This window comes from Bufo gargarizans, chromosome 10 (assembly GCF_014858855.1).
Source record: "Bufo gargarizans isolate SCDJY-AF-19 chromosome 10, ASM1485885v1, whole genome shotgun sequence".
Taxonomy (NCBI): domain Eukaryota; kingdom Metazoa; phylum Chordata; class Amphibia; order Anura; family Bufonidae; genus Bufo; species Bufo gargarizans.
The window spans coordinates 103,105,159-103,122,757 of NC_058089.1; the positions used below are offsets into that span (position 1 = coordinate 103,105,159).

The window sequence follows — 17,599 nt, forward strand, 5'->3', positions numbered from 1 at the left end:
ATGCACCCGGCTGAAGTTAAAAGCAACGTAATCTGCACTTTCAGGGGAATATTCGAGTTACAAATACATTTCACTGATGTCCTTCTAGGCAGGCAACGAAAAAAAATCTCATTTTCTAATGTTTTTCTTTTTTGTTTCAGCCAAAAGCTTTCTATCTGTCGAGATCTTAAGATTTTTAACAGAAAATATATACAAATATATACACCCCCTCATGTCATTCAATAATTTTCTGATTGAAATTGATCTCTAGCCAATTTTTTCCCCCTATATTTATGAGACTCACTTTTTTCCATGATTTTTTATTTTTTTAAATCTAGCAGAGAGTAGGGGGCTGTATAAAATAAAAGAAACCCCCTCACTCACTACATGTTCTTCAGCTCCGGACCCCGCCAAGCAATGGAAATCAGAACCAATAGACAGGTACCTGCCCACGCCAACATCAAAAATAAAATAAGAGGGTGCATGAAGCACTGGGTCCAAATTTTGTCCTTCTAGACCCCCACTGAACTAAGGGGACAATGGGCTCTTCCGATCAACATGCCTCACCGTTTTCTCACTTGAAGGTCTTAAGATCTACAACCTTATAGTCAGGAAACTCCCATGCACTGCAACGGGACTGCCGTGATGTGTATGCAGTCCCATTGGAGTGAAGAAAACATTGCCTACAGACTCCGATTTTCAGATCTGAGTCAGAATGGTTGAAGAACCTTCATTTTTGGAATCGGTTGCGTTCAACGGGCGAAGACCTCTGCCAATCTTGTGACATGAGAGTAGGTAGAGAAAAAAAGAGGTTGAGTGGTTCTACCAGGGCAAAGTGCCATGGAGCAAAGGCGCCAGGAGGGTGGAGAAGGTTATAGTGGTGGTAGAGTAAAATTTATGGCACCACAATCTAGGTACCGTTCAACAGAAATTGAGGGAAGGCAGCAAGGGAAATTGAAATAATTTTTCATTCCCAATAGGAAAAAACAGATAGTGGGTGAACTCAGTCTGGTGGTACCATGGAGGATATTATTCTTATTGTTATCTCTCTGATACCCCTGAAGAAGGAGGTCTGTGAGACCTCCGAAACGCGTTGGGCCAGCTTTTACTGTAATAAACTACATTGATCAGAAGCCTTGGTTGTCGGCTGCCATAAATTGGTATCACCTGATATGCGATCCTGGCCAGGGGGGCAGTTAGTCACAGGTATCTTGAGCTTCATCCTGTGACTATCCCCCCCTGTGAAGTGAGTATTCACATCTTGAGCACCTTCATCAGAAACCTCTAGAATACCTCTTCTTGCGAACATTTTATATAACGACCACCCTCCTGAGACAGGGGGTTTGATCACTTGACTCACTTTCTTTACATCCTTTGGGAGTGGCACCTCTAATAGTGTTTTCTTTCTAACCAGGTTACGGTTGGATCCATCCTCCATGCTACCACCAGACCGAGATCAATCTTGTGACATGCCAGTCATTTACATGTTAACATTTCTTCTAACAAAGATCTAGAGAGAGACAATGGCTCTGTGGAAAGATTAGATGTGTGACCGTAATCCATAGAATAGGTCATCGACAGAAGCACAACTTGAGGCTCCCAAGCACCTACGTCAACTCTGTACCAGGGCTCCACTATAAGTTGGTATGTAAAGTACTGTTGTCTTCTTATGTTGCATAGGGGACTTAGGGCCTCCTCAAACCCTAGATACCTGGTGATCTGCTGCGTCCGCACCCCAATAGTCCCATAAGTGGTTGTACAAGCAGCTTAGAAATATAATCTATAAAAATAGATAAATCCAATAATGAAAGTGTTTAAAAAATGCATCTCAATATGGTGCACGTGACAAACCTGAATGTAAAGCAGAAATCACATGGGGTGACCGTGTGATAGGAGGACCAACAACAAATATCTGCTGAGCCTTGTAATTAAGCTGTTCGGTCACTGTTTTCCAGAGGAACTATATGGCTTCAGGTTTAATTGAGTCTTAAATGAAATACTGACAATATTGTGAGCAAAATAGCATGCCATAAAAACGCCGAAACCAGCCTTCATATCATAAACCAAAGGATGTTCCTCCAGGAGCCCTAATTCATTTCTACTGATCCAATATGCATTAAGGCATGACCGACTCTTGTCAACATTTTCGATACACACCATCAGCTGTTAAATGATGTGGTTGGATGGGAATACTCAGCAAATTATTTTGATGCTTAACCATCGTCCTACATTGAGAGCAGTTTTATAATGACCTGCCACGGGCAAAAAGGGTTCTGGGAAGTTAATACTCCTGCTCTGTGGCAAATGCAGCGCTATGGTGAAACTAAAGTCTTTATCTGTCGCCACATCCGGTCATGTAAAAGCAGTAATGTACAGATCTGCGCATAATCTGGCTGCTGAGAAACTGTTTCCTATGGTTTTTAGTATCAAAACATGTCAACCACATGATCAAGTCAAAAGTATACTACTTGGTCTCCCGTTGGACACATCAAGAAACAGATATCGGAGTTTCTACACTTGATTATGGTAAATCTCTACACAGGTATTGTGACACCTGTGCCCATTAAAGGTATAATTGGAGGTCTTATTTTTTTCCGTTCGAGACAGTAAAGGTATGAAAAAAAGTTATACTTACCACTGCAAACTTTCTCCATTCCAGTGCTGCTGCTCCGACACTCTATGCCACTGCAGCGTCATGCTTTTGGCTGCTGCTGTTACGTGCCTATATAGTGCAAGTGACTTCTACAGGCAATTTTCGGTTTCAGCGGTATACAGCAGAGGCTACTGAGGCCAGTGACTGGCTGCAGTGGTCACATGCAGTATATGGGCACGGCATCATTGCAGCCATGAAAACTAATCTTCACTAGGAATATGGAGCATCGGCGCTGGAACTGAGGGTTTCAGGAGCCCTAAAAAAAAAGCAGATGCCACATCTTAGTTTAATTTTTGATAATTTGGATGTTTTTGAGAGTTGAATTTATTCTTTCCATCGTTATGAACTTCTATGATTGGTTCGACACAGCCCAACTGTGTTAAAAAAAAAAAGTTTGCACAATGGTTATGCTCCTTTGTACAATCATAACTTTGAAGGATTAGGTGTTTTTTGGGCTTACCTAATGTCTCTTTCAGCCATATCATTCCCCTCTTCATCTGCACAGCTAGATGCATTTCTCTCAGAAGCAGGGGGCTTCTCCCTTCTGTAGAGTCTGCTAGAACTGTACTGCTTATGTCCTTTCCTTTACTTCCCACTATGTTTTCTGCTCCAGACCTCACAGAACAGATAAGCAGGGGGATATCACAGTTATAGAAAGGTAGGAGGCTCCTGTGATCTTCAGATGAAGTGAAGAAGGTTCTTTTATCAGGCTCAGGATCTCAGTCTGACACGTCCCCACTTCATCTCTGTCGTCTTTTATGTCCAATACTACGTACAGATCTTCCAGACAACAGGGAGTGGACTGAAAGTTAGGTGGAAGTGATATCCCTAGTGGCCATGACCATGCAGGCATATTTTTTAATGAAGGGATTTCGAAATTTGCTATTTACACTAATCTCTATTAATGAAATTAAGTTGTGTGAAAGTGCAGACACTAAATTTAATCCAAAGTAACCTCAAAAAAATTGCCCCCAAAAATAGACATTTATGGCATGTCTGTGGAGTTACAACACTCTGTTGAGTGAAAACGTGGGTGTACATAAGTGGTTATGGCAGAGCTATGGGCACAGCTGGAAACAGAGGCACACAAAGTTGTAGGCACTCTATGTGGTGCTGCATTATGAACATGATCTTCCCTAGAAGCAATGTTTCTAGATACAGAAGGGTCCCCTAGACTTCTATGGGTGCCATGTACAATTCGGAGGTCGTACAAGGCTCTAATATGGTGGTGTGCACGAGCACTTCGGAAACCTCCAATTACCACAAATCCACATACCTCACTGATTTCAGTACAGAGGAACCATACCAACATTTAACCAACATTTCCAGTCAATACACGACCAAGATCTGGTTGTTTATTGAACCAGTGTGAGTTTCAGCTTTTGGATGCCTACCAATCTCATTTCTCCGGGAACATATAATTGTAAAATTTAGTCTATATTCCACAGGATTATGTACACACTGTATACAGTAATCCCTTCTGTTAGACCTTTCCACATCAGTCTAAATAGCATTCAGGCTTGATATACGCATCACGTACCCTTTAAATATTTGGTTAGAGTGGAGCAGTCCAACAGTTTCTAAGAAGTGAGGTCATACGCGACGTTGCGGATCTCTCCTTACAGCGGTTTACACTTTTCTTTAGACTTGTGTGTTGATGTTGAGGTAAAATTATCACATTTGTTTATTTTCCAGTAGAAAAGGGCTTCATTGTGCCCACGTTACATAATAAACCAGCTCTACCGAGAGCCTAGATCCCAATCTGTGCACATTCAGAGAGATATGAATATAAAAAAAATTCTGACGCATTTCGAGCTTTCAGTCTTCAATTTTATGTAGCGCACAATCTTATTTTATAGAGGCCACTCACTGCCAACTGCTCTCATGTAAGTCAGCACCTCAAGTACAGTCATACCCAAAATGATGACATCATAAAACTGTAATAGTCGGGGTTTTATTTATTCTTTCTACCATCAAACAACTGGAATACGACAGTTTAACCCTTTATGGTTTGGCTACATCAAATTAGGGAGATATGTTCCTTCTACATGTTACACAATACTGTAGAGGCCTGCAGACTGGAGGACTTCTTCCCCCAAAAAAGAAGGGGTCAGGACTGGATAAATGTTCGGCTGACATGCCACAGTTATTTTGTAAAAAAAAAAAAAAAAGAGAGAAAAGTTGACCATTCTGGTAAGTTTGAAGAACCAAAGTGGTCGCCTCTTAAGGGATAACCGTTTACTAAAAAAAGAAAAAAGAAATAATCTAAAAGGATAAAAAGCTATGTATACTTCTGTAACTAATTCCTTTACTGCTCAAATGTACTCAAGATAGAAAATAAGGCAATATTACAGTCTAGCATCTACAGGACCCCTGCAGACTACAAACTCTCTTTTCCATCGGGACCCTTTATCACTGCCTGTAGGTTAGCAAAATAGTGCATATCATTCCAGGATCAGACTACACACAGGATCTGTTAGTAGTCTGTAACTATGGATACACATAGGAGTGCAAAGCAGCTGTAAAAAGCAAAACAGATTTTTTTCACAAAAAAAAATAAACACTATACTAAAGTCGTCATTTTTATTTTAAATGAACTGGTGCAATAAAAAATTGGTTTAAACTATGGACATACCCCTTTCTACCAAGTTTTATGGAACTGCTGAATAGAAGCAGAGTACAGCACTGGTAGCTCCACAGAGATGGTAGAGCAACCGCACACACGCTTGATCGCCACGCCGTTCAGATGGGGAGAAACAAGACCCCGTTCTTGTGATCAGTAGCAGACCTAACGGTTGGATTCTCAATCAACCATTTATCTCCTACATTTATAACTTGGCATAAACCCTGCCTGGGCTACAGATCCTGATGACATATCCAGCTGCACAGCTAGATGCATTTCTCTCAGAAGCAGGGGCATCTCCCTTCGGTCAGTTTACCAGCATTGTACTGGTGATATCCTTTCCCTTACTTCCTACTATGTTTGTTTTCAGCTCTGAAGCTCACAGAACAGACAAGGAGGAGGAGATAACACTTACAGAAAGGTAGGACGCTCCTGTCATCTTCAGATACAGTGTAGAAGCAGTTCTTTTATCAGGCTCAGGACCATAGCTAGGTCCATCGCTACACCATTTTTAAGGTGAGAAACCATTTATCTCTTATACTGTGTGTACAGGATAAGTTTGCAACTTGGCACAAACTCTGTTTGGGCTACAGATATTGATGACTTATCCTTAAGATAAAGTCATCAAAATCATATCGATGGGGGTCCTCCACTGGCTCCCTTACCGATTAAATGCTTCTCCAAACTATAGTGTATGGAGCTGATGCAGAAGGCTGTGTAGCTTTCAGTGATGGTGTTCTGCAGCTCAGCCCCCATTCACTTGGGTACCTCAGCAAAGCCGCTACACAGCATATTGGGCTGCCTGTTTCTAGCTTCACACACTGTATAGCTTCCAGGGCTGGTGGTTGCCTAGCTTTCAAACACTGACAGAACATGCTGGGATAGATAACTTATTGAACACCCCTCGAAGAACAGCTGGTGGGGGTACCGGGTGTCGGACCCATCGATTTGATACTGATAGTTCATATTGTGAATAGTCACCGATATCTGCAGCCTAGACAGCCACTTTAAGTTGTTTTGTGCTTCTTAACCCCCCCCCCCCCTATACACACACAGGTTGTCAATGGTAGAGTATAAATTCTACATAAGAGCAGCGCAAAGTGTGTACTAAGACATATGAACCCTGCAGACACTTGTACCCAAGTAACTGTGATCAATGGACCCTGGTGACACATTATACATAATAACCTGCATGGTGAAACCAGACGTAGCGTTATGGCAAGTCTTACCTATTTTATGTGGCATTGAGAATAAAATGAAGAAGAATTACAATAAATAGTCACAATTTTTATTGGAACAATCTATTATAGTAGTAAAGCTTTTGGAAGATAAAATGCTTCCCTTTCGACGCGCCTTTGTAATCCTTCCAAGTGGACAGAAAAGCTTTCTCAGGGAAATAGAAACGCTTCTTCAAATAATTCTCCTCCAGAAATATAATAATAATACTACGGAAATAACTCAGTGACCGGAAACGCACAATTCACTTTAGGCCAAAATAAACCAAACAAAGTGGTAAAATTGGGACATAACTAGTATAACTAGAAGAAGAGGGATCTTGGATGTCTCAGGTCACCATCGCAGCCTGCTATTGGCTGATGTTCTGATCCGCGCAACGGGGGAGATGCACGGCCGCTGCTGCATCTGTCCGTTGCACGGATGAAAACATCCAGCGACGAGGGGAGCAGCCAAAAGCAGGCTGCGATGGTGACCTGCCTCCCTAGCATCATGGGTGACGTAGGTATGATCTATAGGAGCGGCGCAGACATTCTGGAGGTCATTATAGGAATTGGATAACCACTTTTATTTTATTTTATTATATGTAAGAGAGTCCCCGGGATAATAATGGACGGACGATACGTGCCACCAGAGGTCCTGGCCTCGGTGGAGTAAGAACCAGATCATTGCAGTTGCAGCGGCGAATGCTGCTGGTGCAGCATGTCCGGGCCTGTTCTTACTGGGAACAGGTAAAGAGCAGGGTGGTTGCCTGTTCCCCACGGCTCAGGTTTTTGGTAAAGCTGGGCCTTTGAAGAACCCAGCCTGCTGAAGATGGGGTGTGTCTTGCTGGGCTGGAGATTTTGACAGACAGAGTCGACGCCGGTCAAGGAGAGACTGGGCGCAGCACAAACTGAAGGATAGCCCTGGGACCTGTGGTGCTTCTGGTCGAAGGGCCTCCGGCCTGAGGGAGACAAAGGCAGGTAGCCTAGAAGCCTGCAGGACCGGTGTGGTCTGTCCAGAAATAAGGTGACTCAAACCTGCTGTCTATTTTGCTATGGAAGGACTTTTTGCACATTGCCTGTTATGCCTTTGGTGTGAATAAAGTCACAAAGACTGTCTGTGATTGCCTCAATACTGCCGCCTCTACCGTAGCCTACCACGAGCACATCCCCACATATAACAACACTGTCCCTGTTATACATATATCTATCATCTCCCTCTATCTATAGTATCCCTTGTTTCCCTCTATCTATAGTATCCCTTGTACCCCTCTATCTAATTGATCTATCATATGCTTCTATCTATCTATCTATCATATATAGCTATCGTATCATATATATTATATTGTATCTATCATATATCACACAGTATAATGATTGCTAATCATAGATAGACATACTAAATAATGATTGATATACTGTCTACCATTCTGTATCAATTTATATATTTTCAATCTATCTAATATCTATCTATCATCAGTCTAGTTTTTATATCTTTTTATTATCTAATAAATAAGTGAAATAAATGTAAATAATAAATATATTAAATTGAAATTAGATACGAGTTTATTACATACTATATATTATATAATAAACGATAACGCTCTACAATGATGCAATATTACATGACATAACATGCACGAGGCGCACTATAAGGACCAGGCTGCTAGCATACAACCAGATCGTTAGTTAATCTCTACCCATAAAGCAGACATATGAGGTGCACTCAGTAAATAAAACCTGTTGTAATCCCCTCAAATTTACAGTCCTGTCCTCCTGTCTGCAGGGCCGGGCCCGTAGCACACAGACCCCTATTCCATTTTGTGCGATCAATCCCAGAAGAATTGGGCTGCAGGTAAGAATAATGTTTTCTCTGCACCGAATCCTCCATGTACATCTCTGTCTGACAGAGCAGACAACACATCTCCATCCTTTCTGGAATCTGTTCCATTTTTCAAGTTATAAATCTTTTGGCATCAGGTTATTCCAGGGCAGAATCCCGCTGCTCTGGCGAGTTAAGGTTAACGCAGTGACAGCTTGAGCTTTCTCGCTGTAATTTATAACTCTGCAGCAGAACCAGAGATTTTATTCCCATCTATTAAAAAGGGGAACAGCACATCTGTTAAAGTTCTTGCACAATGGCTGGCTTCGCACCGAAACAGGAAACGTAACCCAATAGTCTCAGAACTTCAACAAACCTGACCCACTTTCAACTGTTAGAAAGGATGAATTTTTTTTCTTTTATTAATTTCAGTTCGATGTAACATCTGCTAAGCGCTTGCTGCCCCTAACACTTGATATTCTTTCAACTCCCACCGCTGCCCAAAAAAATATTTCTATTAAAGACTGCACTGAGTGTGTGATAATTGCACTTAGGCTCGCAGCGTTGCTTTATTCGGGATCCTTACTTCATACCCATCAATGGAATGTATATATCAGATAATACATGAGCTGGCGCAATGCCTTTCATAGTTATGAAGGTGTCGGATCTGATGGCAGGTAATACAGGTATGGTCGCCCGCTTCCCCAAAAGACATGTGTCCTTAGGGGTGCACCACCTAGAGACCAACATTCTCAGATTGAGCAACATATAGGACGACACTTGTGCGCATGCCCTATGACTTCACTGGAGCGCTAAAGATGACAAAGTAAGGACAGGCTCACACAGAGCATTTGGGGCAAGGATTTTGGCAGGGATTCCGCACCAAAAATTCTTACCAAAAATGCATAAAGAACTTCCATATTGATTTCAACCAGGTTAAACTTCACAGCAGAGTTTTTTTCTTTTCTGCTTGCAGTTTTAAAAACTGCACCATTGTAAAAAGAAGAATGGCCTGGAATCAAAACCACATAAAAAAACACCTTAAAAAATAATAATAATAAAAAATAAAAATAAATTCTGCATCAGCTTTAGGGGCCGTTCACATGGCGGGTTTTACCATGGAATTTTGGGGAGGACACCAGGACTCTGGGGGCTGTGTGGTTTCTGCCTCCCATTCATTTCAATGGGAAGAAGCGCTGTGGATCACTGAGCGGCGGCTTACAGCTGTGGCCAGGAGAGACATGCCAATTCTCGAAGGCGGTTTTAAGCTGCCGCTCCCAATCCTCAGCACTGCCTTCGATTGAGATAAATGGAAAGCATAAAGGACACTGCTGCTGACAGGATTCCAGGGGGGGAAGTTTGGCACGGCCGTCCTCACCAAAATTCCGCTGAGGCCAAAACTGCCTTCCCTCACTTTACATACACACTTGCTGTAGGCAGCAGCTTCCTGCCAGCCAATCAGATTGGATTACTGAGAGACACGCCTCCTCACTCTGAAGCCTAATGCAGGACATGGAGTGCAGGAGGACCACCCCTCTGTCTTCTGTTTACAATTATCTGGAGACAGACAAGCCTTAGCAACGATGGAAAGAGACAGGGGACAGTAATGAAAGCTGTCATTATAAAATAATTACAGATCTTTTGACAATCATTGACAGACCTAACTCAAGTATACTACATGCCTAGCTCTAATACACTAGCAAATTAAAAAAATAATATGACAGTTACACTTACATGGCATACATGCATGTATAATACTACAGATGAACTGCATAAACTAGTTGTTCTCCCTCGACAGGGATATGAATATTGTGGAAAATGTTTAACAATCCATAAACTGGAGTCAATAGCAAAACACAAACAAAAATACTGTTAACTATAACTTCTGTATCAAGAGTTGATTGGTGCTCCCCAAAAGATCCCAGGTGTTTAAGTACCAATTTAGTTGAATCATAGTCCGTTCTCTCTTTATAAAGCTCTTTTAGTCAATTTATTATCCAATTGTGAAAGACCATTTCAACATTAATAGCCTTTAGCTCGTCTAATGAGCACATTTGTTACAATGTAAACTGCCTAAATAAACACTTACCTGTCATAGTTGTCAGGCAGTGTCCGGCCTCTCCTTATCTCATCTCAGCACTGCAACCCCTTCATTCGGTAGTTGCCCCAGAGGCCAAAGCCCAAATGATCATACAAGGATAATCCATCACTTTATGAGATGGGAATATCCCTTAATTAACTGGATCTTGTTTGATTTTCACCGGTTGGCACTATACTTGTTTATAAAGTTTTGAAATGACAAGTTTTGTAAGAACTGATCTAAGTTCCTCAAGAACACAAGGATGTAAAGCTTAAACCAAAAAAAAAAAAAACGCCTGTTATTTTAACTTTCACCTTTCTCTGTTGCTTTTATAATAATAATATTGCTACCAACCGAAATTCATCAAGTCAAAAGCAAGCTACAATAAACAGTAAATGTACAGGCTTCATCCTAATCTATAGACCAAAAGTATTCATAAATTAAAGTGTGCCCCGCATTTTCTTATCATGCACCACTGCAGACCTACTGGAGTTTAGAGATCTCGTTACATTAGGGCATCAATTAAATGCAATTTTTCATGTACGCAGAAAAAATAAAATACCACACACATTTTCATATTTTGCAGTCAATGACCGGAAAAGAGAAGAGGTCACCGTGAAGCTTTACCACACCTCTCCAAACTTTCCCGGGGCAGTCATTCCAATAAGATCTCCAGCCAAACGTCTGCAATGTTTTTCAATTCACTCCTTTTCTAACAATTCGAAAAAAAAAGCCAATTCCCATGATTTTATCGTATCACATTTCTCTTGTCTCCACTCCTCAGACGAATGCATTGCACATCGTCGAGTAATTATCAGAAGGAACAAGATCTCTACAGCGAAAGGAACTCAGTGTTGGAAGCTATAGATGGGATTGTGTTGATATTATTATGGCGTCAGAGCACCATAAACTACTGAAATAAGCCTCGCAGGTATCAAAGGCAGAGAGGTCGAGCAAATACGTACATCTGGATTTTCAATCCACTTTGATCCTATGCCAACAGCTAAAGCTAACAATATGTTAAGAACTTCACTCACCATGGACTTTGTGAAGGGTCGAACCAAACCAAACAGCAACCTGTACCCCCACCAGTTCCTATGAATGGACGAATACATCATGTTTCCTGGATGCACCGCGTTGGACGTCACCCCATGAGGAGAGAGGCGGCGGTTCAATTCCTTGGAGAAGAGAACATTGCAGAGCTTGGAACGGTTGTACGCTAACATAGCCCAGTAGTCCTTCTTAGATGGGGAAAGCAGGTTGAGGTCAAGTTTCCCCGATGAATCTTTAATTTCTGTGAATCTAAAATGTAAAAAAAAAAATTACATAAAAAAAATCCTGCCAGTAAAAACTGAGCTACAGTCCAGAAAGATGAAACTAGTGTTTCCTATGAACAGTTTTACAGTTCGAGGAAGTGATGATTTTAACAATGAACTGAAATGTTTTTCTTTTAGTTTGTTTTACTTTTTGATAGTCTTATTTTTGCTTTGCACACAATTTATTTAGATTTTATTGTATTGTGATACTGAAATAAAACGTTGTATTACTAACATAAGTAAATTCATTAAATACGGTTGTTCCAAATTTTATTCAAAGTTTTTGAATGATAAAGGATCCCTAACCAAAATCCCTTGTCAACTTTACAGCTAGCACAGGGGTTGTTACCTAATATTCCCATAAACATTTATTACCTATACAAGGGGTGGATGATAAATGTACTATTACTGGGAATACAACTTGGGACCCCTACCAATCACACGAATGGAGAACACCGAATCCCCTGTATGAATGGAGCAGTAGTGTGCATACAATGGCCACGGCACAAGGTCCTTTGACTAGGGGGATTGTTGAATCTTTCCCCAACTTATTCATGTTCCTCACCTTTCCTTCATAACCCAGTTTTTGACCCAATAATGATATGGAAACAATGAATGGATTTAACTAGACACAGCAGCCATTTATTAAAAATAAAAAAAAAACACCATAAATACTATAAATAACAATAACTTTTTTTTGCCTCCACCCCATGAGGCCGCCACCTCAAAAATTCACCACAACTGAACACCAATCCCTGAGACAAATACGACCGGGGGAGGTCCTTGGAACCCCAAAAAATCTGAAGGAGATCTGCCCAACCCCTCTAGCAGATGAACACCAGCTCAGAAGCAGAACCAGAAACCGATGGGCCCCTAGCCCATTACACCTGGGCAGATAACAACCAGATCAGACCTACTTCCGAACGTGGGAATTCCAGAGCCTTTTTTAGCTTCCTCCCCACCACACGAGAACTACGCTTAGCGCCAAGTACCCCTCCACCCACCGCCAAGGCTGTTACGATTGTATCCTGGCTACATAGCCGTTCAACACCACTTAGTCGTCATTGTTAACTTGAAACCAATATGAAAAGGGTTGGATGGATGTCAGATCAGCGCTGTATGGTGGCTGACCAAAATGGATACCGGTCCACTCTTTTTTTTTCTCCCTTTTAACCCTCACCCCCCCCCCCTCATAATATTAACTCTTTCCTATCCTTCTTGCTCACTTCCCTCCAAACCCCATGAAGCCTCCCCTTAGGCTTGTAGACCTGGTCCAGATCTACCTAGTTGAGCACTGCACTCAGACATAGTTGGAGGAGCTCTTACACATTTTACATTGGGCCACAGTTGCTTAAAAATCACAAAAAGAAAAAAAAAATATTTTATTTTTGCAAAATCCGTCAAGTCTCTTAAACATGGTTCTTGAAATGTTAGAAAATTGGTGAAAGGCTCTTTAACTGTCTATAACAAAAGGTAGGCAACCTCCGGCTCTCCAGCTATTGTGAAACTACAACTCCCAGCATGCATACTTCCTCTGCTCTTCTCAGAACTCTCACATAAATGAATGGAGCATGCTGGGAATTGTAGTTTCACAACAGCTGGTGTGCCCAAGGTTGCCGATCCCTGGTCTATATCTAAAGGCCAAAAAATCTGTATTGTGGTTGTTTCATTTACACATACTGGATGATTTATTGTATTATCTGGTCTTCAGCTATACCGGTTATGATTTTGTAAAAATAATGAAGCTGTAGTATAGGTGGTCATTTTTCACTACCACAACTCACCTGACAGAACACCGCAGGTGGGGAAATTTGTTTCACCAACCAGTATGTATACAAAAATGTCAAACATATGTCAAAACACAAATTTTTGTACTACTTAGGCTCCATTCACATCTGCGTTGCCACTTCTGTTGAAAAAACTGTGATGGATCCATCAGGCAACATATACCAAAGGCACCTGACTGGTGACCTGGACTAGAGTCCATCATTTTTCTCTTTAAATATGGTCAGATATGTCTTAAAGAGTCCTACATTACAATATTAGTGCCTGGCTGTTCAGGGCATGATGAGTAGATTTCCATGCACTAATTTTTTCAGATGTGCTTGCTCCATTCCCCCGCTGTGCCCCCTGTTCTCTTTTGACGCCCTGTATCCTAATTAAAAGCATCGGTAAAGGGAGGAGGTGACGCCGTGTTTCTCAAGGGGCGTCTCCTTCTCCCCGGCTGTAAGCTGTCCTATCGCAGCAGAGCGCGTCACAGCCAGCGAAAAGGTGACGCCCCTTGAAAAACACGTCTGTCTCCTCCTCCCTGTGCCAATGCTATTAATTAGCATACAGGGCCCATAAGCATACAGCCCATCTGAAAAAAAAATACTACTCGGACATCTACTCATCATGCCCTACACAGCCAGGTAATAATACTGTATTGTAATGTCAGGACCAGTGAAAGGTCCTCTTTAAGTAATCAGTATTTGAGCCTTTCTGTAATACTTTGTTTAAAAAGAATGTAAACTTAACATAAGGCCCCTATCACACCTGCGAGTTTTCCGCGCGGGTGCAATGCGTGAGGTGAACGCATTGCACCCGCACTGAATCCGGACCCATTCATTTCTATGGGGCTGTGCACATGTGCATGCTCTATATTGTGCGTTTTTCACGCAACGCAGGCTCCATAGAAGTGAATGGGGCTGCATGAAAATCGCAAGCATCCGCAAGCAAGTGCGGATGCGGTGCAATTTTCACGCATGGTTTCTAGGTGACGATCGAGATGGGGACCCGATCACTATTATTTTCCCTTATAACATGGTTATAAATAATAGTATTCTTAATACAGAATGCTAAGTAAATTAGGGATGGAGGGGTTAAATTTTTTTAAAATAAGTAAATTCACCTCATCCACTTGTTCGCGCTGCCCGGCTTGTCTTCTTTCTTCTTCTTTGATGACCTGGGGGGAAAAGGACCTTTGGTGACGTCACTGTGCTCATCACATGGTCAGTCACATGGTCCATCACCATGGTGATAGGACCATGTGATGAGCGCAGTGACGTCACCAAAGGTCCCTTTCTCCCAGGTCCTCAAAGAAGAAGAAAGAAGACAAGCCGGGCTGCGCGAACAAGTGGATGAGGTGAGTTTAATTTTTATTTTTTAACCCCTCCATCCCTAATTTACTTAGTATTCTGTATTAAGAATGCTATTATTTTCCGATATAACCATGTTATAAGGGAAAATATTAAAATCTACAGCATACCTAACCCAAACCCGAACTTCAGTGAAGAAGTCCGGGTTTGGGTCTGGGTACCACATTCAGTTTTTTCTCACACGCGTGCAAAATGCATTGCACTCGCGCGGAAAAAAATGAAGAACGCAATGCAATCGGATACAAAACTCACCCCACTCGCAGGCAAAATCGCATGGATTTTCCCTACAACGTACCTGCATCCTATCCGGCCCTCACACGCGACGCCCATGTAAAAGAGGCCTAATAGAATTAAATGAATTGTTCCTTGACACTATCGGGGAAGAGACAGGTCTATACCAGGTCCACCAAGTGAAGCTGGAGCTGCTTGCAGTTACCTTACTTACAGGGTTATATGCAGTTCTATCAGAAACCTAGAAAATTCACATTATATTAATAGCAAATGATAAACTTCGCTTTGAGACATCTTTATGTAGTCATTAAATCCAACAGCCTGGAAAACCCCATGGTCTGGCAGGTCATGCCATATGATCAAGGTCTTACTATCAAAAGACAGCTAGATGAATAGATGTATAAATAAGACACCAGGTGAGCTGAAGTGGGGGACAAGACAAAAATCTCTATAAAGTGTAACTTTAACCTCTAGGGACCCAATGCAAGTTATTTAATAGGGCTCATCGTCTGCCATGTGCATTTTATAGTACCGGTGTCTGCTGGTGGCATTTGGTATCATTAAGCACCCTTTTGGTTACCAACTGTGACAGGATACATGAACCCTATACGGCTGCCATGACAAGCAATCAAGCATTTCTTTTAGATTTTGACCCCCTTTGCCATACGATGAGCATTATAAAAGAATATTTACGCATATCTAACCTTTCAACAAACTGTACATTAATCAATAGTACAGTGTGTAGTGAATGAGGAATAGAACTATTTCTATGTCACTTGTATCTGGCATTTTTTAGCAGTTTTTCTCTGTACATGCTGAACATCTAGTTTGTAGATCTCTCAGACATGCTAGGTGGACACTAGCTGCCATCCACTGCACACAGAAAGTAGAAGAGAAGCTTCTTCCTAAGCTTCTTTTACTCACTCAGAAGCAGCCCCAGGATCATGAAGGACATTACAGAGGGGAACTGACCTGTACTGGTTGTAAACTCGGCAAGTGTACCGAGATATATATCTCCTATGTAGCTGTGCAGTCTCTTTAGTCTCTCTTTGGGTCACATCTAACTCATTCTGTCTCATAGACATGTATTGACATGTGTAACATAATCCTCCTATGGATCTCTGGTCCTCTCAAGACAGAATTCAAAGCATTTTTCAAAGTAAAAAACAGTTAGCAATGGGGAAGGTAAACAATTGATAACTAGACATTTCTCACTGATAAAACATATTACAACGTTTCTTGTGGTCGCTTGCACTATTCAATTATGTAACCTTGTGTGAAAGTACAGTGATTCTTTAAAGAAAGCAGTAATTCTTAAACTTTTGTAAGTGATCGCTCTCTCTTTTAGGGGGTTGCAATCACAGACGTCTCGTCAGACAACGGATGTAAAGTCCAAATGATGCTTTATTTTGGCACCAGCACAAACATAAACAGAATTAACTAAACGCCTGTCCGTCTGGGCTCTAACTAACACAAACTTCTTTTCCCTGACCCACCTCTAAGCACAGCTTATACACAGGGTCTCAGACTCCAACCCTTAGCAGGTCCGCTCATCCAACAGAAGTTCAGACAGGGAAGAGATCCGGCTTCACACAGCCTCCTGGCGGAGATCACCCAGAGCCTCTCAGGCTCCCTCAGCCTTTCTCCCTCCAAGTCATACACAGAGAGTTGTTTTATCCCTCCTTGACTAAAACAGCAGTCCTCACCTGCGATGACCTCTGGCAACAGACAATACATGTAGTGGAAGGGTGTGGAGTGTCAGATCCCACTACCAAACCTATCCCCAGTCCACATAAAATCCAGCCCCGAACAACACTCCCAGCACTTACTGTACACATCACCACACTTTGATATATATCAAAGGGGTTGTCCAGGATTTATTTTTTATTTTTTTCAAATTCACCCAGCGGTAGTTGTCCAGGATTTTTTAATTTTTTTTTTCAAATTCACCCAGCAGTAACTGTAAAGGGACCTATACCTGCTCTTTGCTGTTCCATTCTGGCTCTTTGGCTCCCTTCACTGGACTTACAATCCCAGTCTATAAAATTCAGCACAGACAGGTCACGTGCACTGCTGCAGCCAATGACTGGCTTCAGCAGTCACATGTCCCAAAATAGTATGCCTCTGCTGGCTCATGTCCTGAATGTGCACATATTACCGGTGAGGCCAGTCATTGGCTGCAGCAACGTGCGTGAAGTTTACAAGCAGGGATGGAAAATCCAGTGACTACTGCTAGAAGCCGCAGAGCCGAAAGGAAGCAGGAAAGTAGAGATCTCGTCAAAGGCACTATTAAAAATAAAACCTGGACAATACCTTAAAATAGGGTATTTTATTTGTTTTTTTAACTCCTTTAGGCTAGGACCAACTTCTGACTTCTTGAAATTCTACACCTCGAACTTGGGATTCTGTGTGAGTCCAATGACCTTTTACTTGAAGAAAACAAACAGCAACACTGGGATAATAACCTTGGTACGGTGCCATGAGCATCCTCACATGTTTGAGAGATAAGTGTAGACAGCCAGGCTGAGTTTGGCAGACTCTTAG

The 17,599-nt window shown here is 41.8% G+C and overlaps 1 protein-coding gene across 1 annotated transcript in view; it reads right to left on the reverse strand.

The window, feature by feature from the left end:
* WWOX (WW domain containing oxidoreductase) overlaps window positions 1–17,599 on the reverse strand; it is an 834,115-nt gene that overhangs the window by 608,389 nt on the left and 208,127 nt on the right. The window contains exon 9 of the mRNA XM_044270184.1: window positions 11,409–11,673. Coding sequence (XP_044126119.1) covers window positions 11,409–11,673 — 265 coding nt within the window. The remainder of the gene's footprint in view (window positions 1–11,408; window positions 11,674–17,599) is intronic.